Below are 14,175 nucleotides of genomic sequence, written 5' to 3'. Positions count from 1 at the left end.
TGGATAAGTTCTGTGGGAAAGGACAATATCAGATTTCTCGTCTCCAACCGACGTAATTTCCTATTTTTGAAATTTAATCCGTTTAATTGGAAAAACGTATTATAATACCACAGAGTGCCGGTGTTTTCTTTCAGCCAATGGTAAACGGCGACGATTTTAAGTGGTTTGTGATTGGCCAGTCATTAATTAAAAGAAGTTGTGTGTGTTTATGGATGAAGTTTGTTTCCAATTGTTTACTGACTGAAGAACTCTGTCCTTTTTCTAACGTGTTTACTTTACGGACAATTTTAAACATACTGACTGATTTCTATTGTTACTGCTGTAATTTTTTTTAACTCTTTCCGCCCTGCGGGCGCTAAGAGGACCTTTTATTCAAGCCGTCGTGGGTTCGGCCAGGCTTAAGCAAGACAGCGGGTGGTGAGGGTCGGGGCTCGACTTATCAGGAACAGGCCACTCCCGAAAAATTCCTAGAATTTTTCGAGAGCGCAGATTTGAATCCGGCACCCTGAACTGGTAGGTTGATGCCGTCTGTTGTTCGGCCGGCTCCTGTTGTTTTTGTTAGTAGTAGTAAGTTTAGAATCGAAAAGTTAGGCTAATGGTCTACTGGATGAATTCAATTTAAGGTAAATTTAATGCGAGTTTTTAACTTTTTAATGAAAAATTAATTGCTCGAATAACTGAAACTATTTAACGGAAGGATTTTAATTCTTCTTTTTATAAGATTAATTAAGTTTAGGGGGCAAAGAAAGGTGTCAGAATTTCGAAATGTGGTTTGTTGATGGCGTGTTCATTTCTATTTGTAAACGGGTGAATGCGGTAGTCTGTCTGCCGAGAAGCTTACCAGTTTCGAAGGTTTGTTGATTTAGCTCGTCAAACACCGGTCTAAAAGCCTTGCCGTTAGTTAAACAAACTTTATTTTCTTTCCGTTTTATTTTTGATACCGACGGATAGATTTTTCACTGTATTTGGCCAACTTTTCTTCACTTACCTGTAGATCCCAATAGCATAACTAGTAATTAATATATCCGAGTCCAAAGTCGTTCTAGTTATAATACAAAATATAATATACCTTTTTGCTTTAAAAATTGTTCGAATTTTGGAGTAAACTTTTTAAAATGGGATAATATTCCGCTGATTTATATAAATGGAGTCGCTAAACTGCTTAGTTTCTCTCGTACTTATTGTAGTTATTGCATTCTGTGACTCGATGAAATTATTTTTATTCGAAACAATTTATTACGAGTCTAAAATACAGAGTGGCTACGAAAGTTTTCTCCATAAATTATGCTATACGTTTTTCGTCTTTACAATAATTTACAAGTCACAATCAACAAAAGGAAATTAGTGTTAATTTCTCCTGAGGTTTTAAATCGATTGCAGCTATCGATTAATTCGATTTTCATCCGATAATTATAACTTAATTTCGTACATTTTAGGTTAGTATTTGTGGATTCCTGTTATACTGGAATCGAGTAATCTAATTAATAAATGATTTCACATATGGCTTTATTTATGGAAAAGGCCCTATCAACACCAGACACGAATTAAGGAGAGAAATTGTCAACTTTTCTTTTAATTGATAGACCGTTTAAATCTTAAAGAATAAATTCGATTGTTATTTAAAATTATTAAAATAAGTTACTAAAATAAAACCGAGTTTCGGTTGTTATTTTATGAGTCGGAGTTTATGGAGTTTTTTATTTTAATTTTGTTCATTATAATAGTTTGTCTTAGGCTATTTATTAGCATTTATCTTAGAGATAGAAAGCTAGGTTATGCAGATTAAATATGAAAGGGAGGTTTAATAATCGCAATCCGGAAAACGAAGAACTAACCCCTAAATTCATCCAAGATGATCTCATCAAAGTACGAATCGTAAATAAAGTTCGCAACAATACATTGACTTAATATTTTGTAATCTTTTAAGCTTAGATCCGAATTTTAGTTCGTGTTTTAAGCGTCAACCTGTTGCCTTCAAGGGTATATACTGAATAATTTTATTTTCTAGACATTTTAATTCTCGAAATTTCTAAACAAAATTGATTATTCCTCCATCGAAATCATTTTAAAGTTCAAATTAAAATTTATTGTTTGCATACATTGTGAATATCATATTAAACATTAAAAGTTCATCGGATAACAAAACGTAACAATTTAGTCATGGATAATAGTTGTGTTAACGAGTTTAATCGATGTTTTAAAGCAGATTACTCGAAGAATTTGTAGATTCCATTTATCATTGGTTTAATACAGATATGTAGTTCTAATATAACTGCGTTAGACGAATTCGTTCTCACTATATCATCGTGTAATATTTCCTTACAATTTATAGCTTTTGCAATCTGCCCGTTAGACTTATCATTATTAGAAGTAGATCTACTCAAATTTTATGGAAAAGGTAAACCATATAGGAAATAATTTCAGCGTTACAACGATAACGCTGAAATTATTTCCTATTGTATCATATTACTTTCTTCTACATCACGTATTTAAAAACTAATTAATCTTTCTTCTCTGTATAAGTTTATTTCCCAAATTTTACTCGCGTCTTTGTCAGTAGAAGATTGGGACAAAAATTTCATCTTTTGAAAGCTTCAACTTCAGAATTTAATTAATGTATTACGAGAGAGAGACTTTCTTTGGTCTGGTGGTGAAAAATTGGTGTGGCTCACAATTTGAAATGACTTTCCCGGAATAAAATTGGAGATTTCGAAATATTTAAATTGTAAGTAATATTAAATTTAATTGGAAACGTTACTTTTCTGATTAATTAATTTCGTGGAATACGATATATACGTAGGCCTAAGGACCATTTTCTCAAACTCGTCGGTTCATTTCGATTTTGTGGTTATATTATTCTAACATTTAAAAAAGAATTGTTTTAAATCTGTTTGTTGTAAATAGGCCTAATTATTGTTTGGGGTGATGGAGTCTTCCACACTACAGAAAATCGAACGTCCAGCTTCCGATTGAAAATATTTCAATAGGGGCATGAAAGGTGACCTAATTTTTCTCAAATGTAATGTCGTAGTTGGTTGGGAGTGGCCTAAGTCGGCTTTTAATATATTACAGATAAATAATTAACCGGGAGTACAAATGTTGTGTGTTATTGGAAGTAATTAAGTTGTTATTTAAGCGACTTTGATTGTCGCGTGCTTCCAATGAATGAATTCAACTTTAAAAGTCGAAATACACTTTTCGTAAAGAATTTTCTTTTGCTGGATACGTTAACTTTATTATTGGTTCTCTATTAAACTTTAAGCGTTGTTGGATTGTACAGTGAAATCGGACATACAGTATTGAAGCAGATCTGACATAATCTGTACTTCAATGTTAAGTTTAGTAGTTTTGAAATGGTTATTAAAAAATACTATTGGGATTTATAATAAACTACTTAGATTTTCTGCACTTTCTACATTTGGAGACGTTATTTTCTTTCTTCTTTAATAGTTTATTTAGGTGCGAAGTCGGTTGGTCGATGTTTTTCTTTACACGTCACAGAATGTGGATTATTGAAAGATTAAATTTGTTTCTGTAACAGATTACAGAACAATCGTAACTGGGAATTAGCCAGAAGTTCGTTGTGGAGGGTCTACAAAACGTCAGATCGAATGAATTATCTTGCCGATTGCTTTTGCATATTATTTTTCTGGCGGCGGAAGTCGTTTTCGTCGTTTCTTTACACTCGATTAGTTGGAGTGGCCTTCAAACCGGGCAAAAATGGTCTTTTTTTTCGCGCCTTTCGGCCATGGTCCGTAGGATATTTATTCGAAATCGTTTTCGTAGTCAGTCTCCGGAATCCCGGATCGAAGCCCGTCTGTCGATCTCGTCCGGGTCTCGTCGTTTCTCGTTTTCCCACTCGATCTTATTTAGAACCGACAAGACGATCACCACCACCACTCCAAGGGTTATCGGCCTCAGAGTACTTAACTGAAGTTTATTAATTAAAATTATATTTATTTTATTAAACAAGCTAAAATAACTTACGTAAAAAGATGTTATCTCTGTATTTTGAATTAATAGATTGTTACTAAAATTATATCCCTCACCGTCTTCAAGTTTTGAAGCAACAATAAGGAATATGGTATTGAGAATAGTTGAAATAATTAAATACAGTCCGTCTCTTTTGATTGGAATCGGAAAGAAATATCAAAATATTGCAAGAATTAACAGATATAAATTATTTCAAATTTTATGCTGGATTTAAGACGTCGGGCGATTACGTTCGACGATCTCTCCCACCGTCACTCTCAATACGACATGAACGGTATTCCTTCCGAGTAGACGATTTTGAAGTGGGTGAGGACAGAACTACAATGTCTCCACCGTTAAAAAATTATTATTTGTAAATAGGGAATTAATTTGAAAACGAATCGTCGAATATTTAAGTTCGCCGTATGAGGAAATTATCAATCTTATGTTTCAAGGTTACTTTTGCCATTTTGCTGGTTTACTATACGAGGATATCGATCGGTTTTAATAAGTTCTTATTTATTATTATTGATATAGGTTTGATCGGAGACTCTCCTTTTGTAATTATTATACAACGTCTTATTTTATGGGTAATGAAAATGACCAATCGTACGGAATCTATCATTCTCGATATTTCTTTTTCTTGTTGGAAACAGTATCTTTTATTTATTTATTTTTATTTTCACACAAATGACTGCTTATAGGCTATATCAATAGAGTTATTTAAGCTGGTTTTAAAATCGGAATTGTACTTTTTTTAATAAAATATGCACCAAAATTGGCGGTGTTTTACGTCGTTTCTCCAGGATTTACTTCCTAAGCTCTTATCTAGCAGATGCCTTTCGTTTGGTGCAATCCTTCCTTAATTCCTCATCCTTGCTGAGAGATTCGTCTTATTTTCTTTCGACGTCTTCGAATTTCTAGCGACGGAAACTACTTCCTTCGAAAGGTTATTATGATTTCCATTTGGTCAATTGACAATGTTTATCACGTCGGGATTGCCGGTAACAAAGACGGAAATCATCGATTGTCGAAGATAGACCCGTAATAAGAGATGTTTTAAAAAACGGATAGCGTTAAATCGAGCCAGAAAGAAACACGCCTTTTGTTCTTCATCCGTTCTTTGGGAAAGCGTCGAATTATTTTTCGACCGCCCCCGTCCTAATTAGTCGGCCCCGAGAGACAAACGGCGATTGGTCTCGGGCGGTTCTTCGCCTCCCATCGCCCTACGTTTTCGGAGAGGATTCTCGGAAGTCGACGCGCCCGCCGCCTGGGCTTAGTGCCGGGGACCGGCGCGTAGCGTAATTTAGTCTTTCCAAGCGTTGCTTCTCGTCCTTTTCCATCCGACTCTTTCTCTTCAGACGGAAACTCCTCCGTTCCGGCCAAGGAAGTCCCTCGTCTTCCTTTGGATAGAAGCGGAGTCGCGTCGTCTAGCTCGCACGCGAACTCTACTCGCACTCGGATGGAAGTGTCCATCCGAGGCGTTTGATCGGTTATCCAAACGTAATTAAAATGAAGAAATCTTCGGTTAGAACGACGAATCCGGTCGGAGATGGGCAAGAGCGGGGAACAGGTCGAGAGGGAAACGCGACGCGGCCGGTTCTCCTCTTTCGATCGAAATCCGCCGCCAACCTTCCATTCAGCGACGACCGAAAAGAACGAAGCGATTGGCCGCGACCGCCGTCGACGCGGGGAAGGACGATTCCCGCCGCTCCTAACGTTTCCGGTCTCCGTGGAAACGACCTCCATATCACGACCCGGTGCTGGGGTCGCGCCGAGGATAATTAATAGGCGACGAGCGCGCTGCCGCTTGTCTTTCCGTCTTTCTCAGTCAAATTTTTAATTCGACGGCGATTATGATTATTTCATAATTAATTGCCTTCGACGGCCTCGACCGAGAAAGTGGATCTTTCTGGCGAATGGGAACGTTTCCGGATTATTCTCCGGCCTGGTTTCCCTTTAAATATCTCCGGACGGGGTTAACCGCATCTTTCGTCGCGCTCCGCCACGTACGACGCGCCGCGCCCAAACCGCGCGATCGATGCGGACCGACGTCCCGCCATCCCTCTGTATGGAAACCCGATCTGGGTATAATCGATTCCTTGGAAAGAAACGTCGGGCGGTGGGAGAGAGGGACCGTAGGGGGACAAGATCGACGATTGATGGGTGTTTTTCCTCCCCCTACAGGTAAACCGAGTATTCCGTTGGGACAGAAAGGTGTCTGTAAGCGTGGCGGTTGAAGCCATGCATCGCCCAACTCGTTTGAAGATCACGGATTTGAATCCCCATTTGACGTGCATTCTTTGCGGAGGATATCTTGTTGATGCCACCACCATCATCGAATGCCTCCATTCCTGTAAGTAGCTCGGTTTTAATTTATACACCCGCCTCCTTCGCTTTTCCAAGCGTGATTTACCTGTTCCCCCGTTAATTCGTCTTCGTCTTACTTAAAAGACGAACTTCGGTTCGATCCTGTCATAATTAGACAGCCGTTAGAAACTAGGTTTAATTGCTCGAATGTTCAGAGGCGACGAATCGAAGGCGAAGCGAATTATCCGGGGATGAGGTTTGTCTCGTTAGAGCTTTTATTCTGTACAGAAGGCATCTAACTGGTTTGTTTGGTATCAGTTTGCAGAACCTGCATCGTCCGTTATCTGGAAACGACAAAGTTCTGTCCTATTTGCGACGTGCAAGTCCACAAAGCCAAACCGTTATTAAACATAAGGTAAGTAACTTATTATATTTAATTACCTCTTGTAGGAAACGCCTAGGTTATAAACGTGTAGGTACGGGAGGAAAAATTGAGAAAATTGAAGTTTAGGATAGGTTCTTACCTCTTATTCCGGTTCCGTACGATGTAACTTAACTAGGATGATGGTCTCCGACCACGCAATAACGAGTTTTTCGCGCGACGAACGTTTTTCTTGCGGTTCATCAAAAGTTTCTGGGATGACTTTCGACATCACCTTTCATCTTCGAAAAGCGTGCGATCTCTTTGCCATTCGGAAAGTGGCGCACTGATCGCGTGTCTACGAACAGTAGGAATCTTTTCCTCCTCCTTAATTGTCGTCCTCGATGGTTAAATCGCCAATTATCTCTGTCGCTTGCTCTTTAGAAGTAAGTGTAGACGACGGTATCTTCTTCACTTTTAAACATCATACATTATGCGTACAAATTTTGATCATCGCAGCGGAAGAAAGATTTTTGTGCATAAAAATGCATTAACGATTATCTTATTGTACTCGTACAACATGTATTGAATGACAAATCCTTTTAAAAAGTCGAAAAGTTTACTTGACACATTAAAAACTGTTCAGGTTTCGTCGATATCGGAAATATAAATTTTGTAATTTCGGACACGGAAGCTTTATCTCTCGAATTTTAAAGACATTTTTTCTTAGGTGAGATCTCATAGATTAGTATTTGAGAGAAGACAAATAATCTGAGATAATTATTTTGTCATCGATTACTTTAACGGGAACGATTTTACAATAACAACAGTTAAAAACCTATAGCCATCCGTTGTGTCCGAATTAAATTTACTAAAGCCGATTTAAAAAACATTAAGATTGATTGTTACTTAAATTTTGACGAATCTCTCTTCTCGTAACTTACATATTTTTAAATTCAAAATTAGTCGATGAAACTAATCTAGTAGCTTAATTTAATTCCTTTATCATAGTCTGACGATTAGCCTGTATTGGTTAACTTTATATAAAATTAAACGCAAAAGAAGTGTATAAGAGTAAAAAGAAAAATACATTTTTTATTTCATTTTATAAAAGACGGATATAATATCCGTTTTAAGTATTAATAATAATCGATTACTGAATAAAAAATTGAAAGATAATGATTTTTTCCAGATGGTAGTATCAGCGCGCTTCCTTAACGTTACTTCGTCATAATTAAAAATGAAATTACTGTATAATAAAATTGTGACGATTGGAAATTACTAACGGGTTGTCCTTTTGATCTTTATTCAAGAAACACAGGAAAATAATTTATAATAGACCCTATATATACTGTATATCATTCAAAATAGATAAATCGATAGGATTAATGACAGTTATATCGATTTATTAGTGTTGGCATAATTTTGACACAATGGAATTGCTTAATTGTTATACTTGTATAAGCTATATAAGCGTAGTATTTTCAAGCATATTGTTCTGATGCAAGTAATTTAAATTTATTTTCTTTTTATGTTAATAAAAAGTTATTCGAAAAGATACGAGAAGGGATACTCTAAAGTACGGTGTATCTTAATGGATCGCTTTCTAAATTTATAAGAAGCCGTTGATTCTCGGTCGATTTCGTAAAGTAATGTACGGTGCTTTGCCAAATGCCATCTTTTGTTATATTTTTTCATGTTTTCAGAAAATAAAAAAAATGGCATGTGGATCCTTTTACGCTCCGAAACAGATCGGACGAGTAGTCCTCTCGGGTCCGCTCGGCGGTTCTCCCGACGGAAGATGATAGTTTGACTTCGACCCTGCACGGAAAGTGCCGTGGACCGAGGATAAATCCCATATTTCCCATGGGCTAGTTTACCCCCGACTCTTTGTGTCGGGTTATAGCCATTCCCTAAAGTGGCACGGTTTGTGGCGACGGCCATCGACCCATAAAGAGACAAGAGGAAAAAAGAAATAAACAAACTTGTACCCATTTGCATTAGCAGCATATTTCATTGGAAGGTCATTTAAAATGCTTAATTTTTTTTTTTTTTTTTTTTTTTTTATACCGTTAGATTATACGGTATTATCATTACATCTATTATACAATATAATATATTTTTACCATTTTCGAAATATTTTCGTTGGTGAATGATCGAAAAATTTTAAAAAGTTGTCGTACGACCACACGAAATCTGTTGTACAAACAATCAAAAATCATTGAATGTAATTAAACAGTCATAATGACGTTGGCATAATCATAAAATTCACGATTAGATATTGTAATTAATAAAGAAGCTGCATTGTTGGTATTTTTTAGGTTAAAATAGAAATAATACCGAATTTCCGAAAACCAAAATTAGGTTAAAATAGTTGATAAGTTCCATGCTCAACGGTTTTCAGCAGTTAGCGACTCACAAATGTTGATGCCCCTTATATTGTGTATAAGCGAATTGCGATATTGAAGATACGCAGTTTTCATATAAAAACACAAACAATATTTAATAGAAACAAAAGATTTACATTTATAAATGCTTATTTCGAAATATTTTAACATATCTATTATAATTTGTGGCACTCCGGTTGAGAACTATTGTTCCTAGACCTAAATAATTCTGTATATTTTATCATCGTCATTATTAAATGTCGTGATTGTAATTAACCAAGAAATAAATATTTACGATTAAAGATTCGGCGAAATAAGTCTACTTAATTATTTTGCAAGATAATTAAATCGCCCTTGCAACTAGAATAATAATTTTTATGAATAGGCGGCTATCGTTTAAATTCATCGAGGGACGTCGACCTAATGATTCAAATTAGATCTTGCGAATCAAATAGTTTCGTAAACTCCCGAAGGATCTTCGAAAATCTTTGCTTTTCTTAACAAATGCGTTTGTTTTTTTTTTATTCCTTACGAAAATTTAGCTACGCAATTGCGTGAATTCGCGGTATCTGGCGATGAAAATAATGTGGAGCGATGGTGTGTCGCGCCGAACGTGCTTTCGTCACGAATGCTTAATCATTCGGTTAAGCCTTCCGAAATGAATAGCGATAAAATAATTTGTGCCAGTTTTGTAACCGCGTTGTGTCGAATCGAGGTATGCGGGGGATACTTTGTCGGGATGGGCAGTTTACAGTCATTAATTTGTATTATCCGGATTTAATTGTTGTCGCTGTCGGCTTTCGTCTAGTTTAAGGAATTATAATGTCTACTCGATGTTTAATTAAATAATTTAGATAATTGTTTAGTAAGTAACGTTATTTTTTTTTAAAGCTAACGATATTAAATTTATATACAGGGCTGACAAGACCCTTCAAGACATAGTGTACAAATTAGTACCTGGATTATTTCAAAGTAAGTAATAAGGCATTTACGTTCGATAATTCTTAATGTATTCGTGTCTTAGATTAAAAATTCAATTTGTGTAATTCACGTAGATTTTCATAAAAAAGTTAGTTGCTACTAAAAAGAAATAAGGCGATTTCTTTTGTGATTTAAAAATATATCACGTCTTACTCTGTTCAGAAATACTAAGAACCAATGAATAATTCTTTGGGAAGAAGGAGGCCTATCTTTTAATCTGAAACACGTAGTCTGCCACCACCCGACGGGTAGGAGAAATTGCGAACGAGACGTTCTCCACCGATACCGTTTGCGTTTTCTTTACATTCGAACACTAAGCCGCGTTGTGACCCGCGGGTCAGACCACACTGGTTCGAAGGATTGGCGTGATCCGACGCTCCGTGCCGGGTCACATTCTGCGGTACGTTAAACGAGTTCGGATGCTCCGAACCTCAGATTAATATCGGGTAGTCCACCAAACGTCCGCCGGATACACGATTAGTGTTCGGAACACCTGATTCTGCGCCACCTGGTGTTCAAACACAAGAGCTATCTATGCACGAATCTCGAGATTCGCTCGAGTCTTCACGTGAAGTGTCTGTCAGCGCGCGATCTTATCTCGTTCTCGTCCTTGATGAAATTCTTAAAAATCTGGGCTTCACAGTTACTAAAACATTAATATTTTGTTAAGAGGATTATTCAAACTGTGTTTAAATTCGATAATAATAATATTTATTATGTTATATTGTGTAGTCCGATTATTACTAAAAAAATAAATGCAGTTGAAAAGGCGGGAAGAAACTCGTAAATAAGACAAAAGCGGTGTTTGAAGCCCAGGTTAAGAAACAACTCTATTCTTTGGCAACTTACTTCATTTTATGGAATAAGTTTATTTTTAAACGTTTTATTTCAAAATTAATATAATTTAATTAGTTTAAAATAAGATTTCTAAATGTTTTATACTTAGATTTTGCTTCGAAATCACAATTAATATTTCAATTTACTTCGTCCCACAGTTACAACTGGAATAAAAATAGCGAAAGTTATCCTCGTTACACAATACGGGTATAAATTGTTATTCTTTTGGCAACGTATGACGTAGAGATCACTCGTTGGTATAGCTCGTAAGTCGTATCGACTAAATTCTTTTCATTTAATTACACTATAGATTTGACTTCTACATATAGATAGATACACTATAGATAGACTTCTACGTATGATTTAATCTTAAAAAGTGTAGTGAGAAAGTTTGCTGTCATTTTATATATTTTTATGAATGTTTTTTTCCTCGTATAGATCTATCAATTAACTTTTTATTACGATATAATCGGTTTTAAGATTTTCTTTTCTACGACTTCCTGTTTTATGAATATAGATAACTATTGCTAAAGTAATTATACTTTATATCCAGATTCACTTAAAATATAGTCTAACTTGGTTGTTTATTTTTTTAAGTTATACGTCGAGTGCGATCAAATTTAATTTTGTGGTTTGGTGATATTCTCGCTCTGTTTTTCCTTGATTCCGTAATTCCCAATTTGAATAGAGAATTAGGCGAATGATTTAATTATAGATTTTTCTGATCCTTGTCTTCCTCATCATTTAATGTTGGTCCTTGTTTACAAACGATTCTTTTGTTTTCTCTAAATGTCGGAAAACTGTTTTTGTTAGTTCCGTCATTTTTTTTTTTTTTGCAGTTTTACGTGTACCGAGATAAATCATTAATGGGTTGAATAAATCTGTTCTAGTTACTTAACTTAAATGCCTTATGATCTCCGACATTTCTTAATAAAAAAAAAAATAAAATCTTTTATTTTCCGCTAATGATTCTTTACCACCGGAAAATAAAAGGTTTTGTACAAAATAAAGAAATTTCTCATAAGATGTCGAAATGCTGCTTTCTTCACCGACGTTTCTAAATCGTCATTTGATGTGATTATATCTTCCGTGTACAGACTTAACAATAAAAAAAAAGTACTACTATTTTTATTTAAAATGAATGAATCATTTTTCAACTGTTCGAATCTGTTACCAGTTGGATGAGGTAGTCGATGACCTTGAAACCAGTCTTCCGGTTTGCTTCAATTCTCTTTCGCGCGTTCAATTTGTAAACTAAATTCTCGATTCTTTCTTTTGAGTTTATTCTGATTGGTTCGTTATATTTTTACATTGTTATATAAATAAGCAGTTTTATGCTTTTTCCCCTATCTGTGCGATTTTGGTGATTGTTGCATAAACACTAGAAATTATTTTTATTACAGTTAATTACCAGTTATTGAACAAAAAAATCTTACATATTAGATTATGTTTTCATGATTCCTCTTAGTGATTCTTAAGTGTAAATGTATTAGCAATTATTATTTTTGTTCCTTGGCATTCACTCGAATCTTTTCATTCTTGGGAATTTCATTATGGTTTGGTTGTTTTTTATTATTGATTTCTTATCAGTTTCGATCATCTTAAGTTATTCGTTCGCTGGTTTTGATGTGAGCCATCTTTTCTCTTCAAGAACATAAATTTTATTTTCTGATTCAGATTTATATCGTTTGTACTTCCTTCACAGTTTTCCTTTATTTATCCTTTTATAAAATTTTTACTGTATCATGTTTTTAGTGAATCAATATTTTTATGTTGTGGAAACCAACTCTCGTTCCGCGCTTCAATAGGCAACGCAAGACTTCCTGTACAAATGTATAACAAATGTGTTATGTTTTTAATTTACGTTCAAACAGAAGTGTCTTTTGAATTCTTCGTAGTATTTAAGTTACGACTGACGAAAGAAAGGGCCTAAATTTCCAAAAGAATGAAGTACAGTAGACTACTACAAATTGTACTATTGCTAATTAGGTAAATTTTGCTAGGCTCGTATTATCTATTCAAGTGCAGAACGAGTGTTCGGTCTCCACAACATAAAAACAGCAAGAAATACAACTCGGAGAAGAAAGAAGAATCAATATTTATAAATTCATCTGTTTGCTTTTTCCGTTTTTGAATCCAGTAATATACTTTCTAATCGATCTGAAACTGTTACCTTATGAAACTTTTCTTTCCTCTTATTTAATTTAAAATAGTAAATCTTATACATTTTAATTTTCGAATACCTAAAACAGAATTACATATTTCTGTTTTTAACGTAATTTTCTTAGTATTTGTATCTGATTATAGAAAAAAATTCTGATATTTAAATTTTGTCATGTAGTCTATAGTATCTAATCAGTTACTTTTTGTTTTTAAACATTTCGTCGAAATTACTTTCTAGATATTTCTTTTCTTTTTTTTTCAGTTTGGTGAATGTAAGCCTAACTGGAAATCATTTGGAAGTTTATTTTTTATATAAATAATAATCTCGGCTTCCAATACGACTCCGTTTCTGTTTCAAAACTTCCCATTACTTTTTGGATATCATCTTACAGTTATCGTCATCTCGATCTCCTCGATTACACGCCAGAGCTAATTTTCCATTTAAAAATTTCGTAAATTTATCTTTTCAAACTTTTAATGTTCGATGGTTAAATTTATTTTCCGTTCTGCTTGTGATTTTTATGCCATTCCGTATCTGTCTTTGAAGAGAGAAGAGAAAAGTTTTAATATTGCAGTAGGCGTATGTATTGTTATCGTATATTTATCATTACGCCTTCGCTGGACCCATAACTATTTTATAACACATACACGAATCGATTCTAAAAAATATCTCGTATTAGAGAAATCGAATATATGCGTTTTCATACGTTTATTCAAGGCTGAGTCTTACTACTTTTGTGTATCTCAGGAATGACAAGTTTTTATTTAATTTCCGGTCTAGTTTTGTTTTTACGTGATGTCTTAACATTCTTGGCTAATTAATTATTCGCTTCAATTATTAGTTATTTAATTACAGTAGAGCGTCGATTTTCCGAATCAATTGGGGACTGGGGTTGTCCGGATAACTGATATTTCGGATAACTGATTTACGTACGAAAAAATAGTTTAACGTATTCGATGTCGAAATTTTTATCCGTTGCGTGTCGCTTCGCGTTGAATTTTCGTCGATGTTAAGCCTAACAAAGACTATTGTATCGTTAAAAATTATTTTTTTATTTTTGTACAAACAAAATAAATATATTGAAAAATATAAAAATAATAAAAAATTATACTTCAGATGTTAATTTAGTATCAAAAACGTAAAATATTTGAGTAGCCCAAACA

General features: G+C 34.7%; 1 protein-coding gene across 4 annotated transcripts in view; it reads left to right on the top strand.

The window, feature by feature from the left end:
* Positions 1–14,175, top strand: part of LOC111642048 (polycomb group protein Psc-like) — a 46,908-nt gene that overhangs the window by 10,207 nt on the left and 22,526 nt on the right. For all 4 annotated transcript variants that reach the window (XM_023388313.1, XM_023388314.1, XM_023388316.1 and 1 more), the window contains 3 exons: positions 6,160–6,328; positions 6,601–6,697; positions 9,947–10,002. In XM_023388313.1, the coding sequence (XP_023244081.1) occupies positions 6,160–6,328; positions 6,601–6,697; positions 9,947–10,002 (322 nt within the window). The remainder of the gene's footprint in view (positions 1–6,159; positions 6,329–6,600; positions 6,698–9,946; positions 10,003–14,175) is intronic.

The sequence above is a fragment of the Centruroides sculpturatus genome, unplaced genomic scaffold (assembly GCF_000671375.1).
Source record: "Centruroides sculpturatus isolate CEXI.00-Female unplaced genomic scaffold, Cexi_2.0 scaffold1668, whole genome shotgun sequence".
NCBI lineage: Eukaryota > Metazoa > Arthropoda > Arachnida > Scorpiones > Buthidae > Centruroides > Centruroides sculpturatus.
This window is presented reverse-complemented; position numbering and strand designations above follow the sequence as displayed.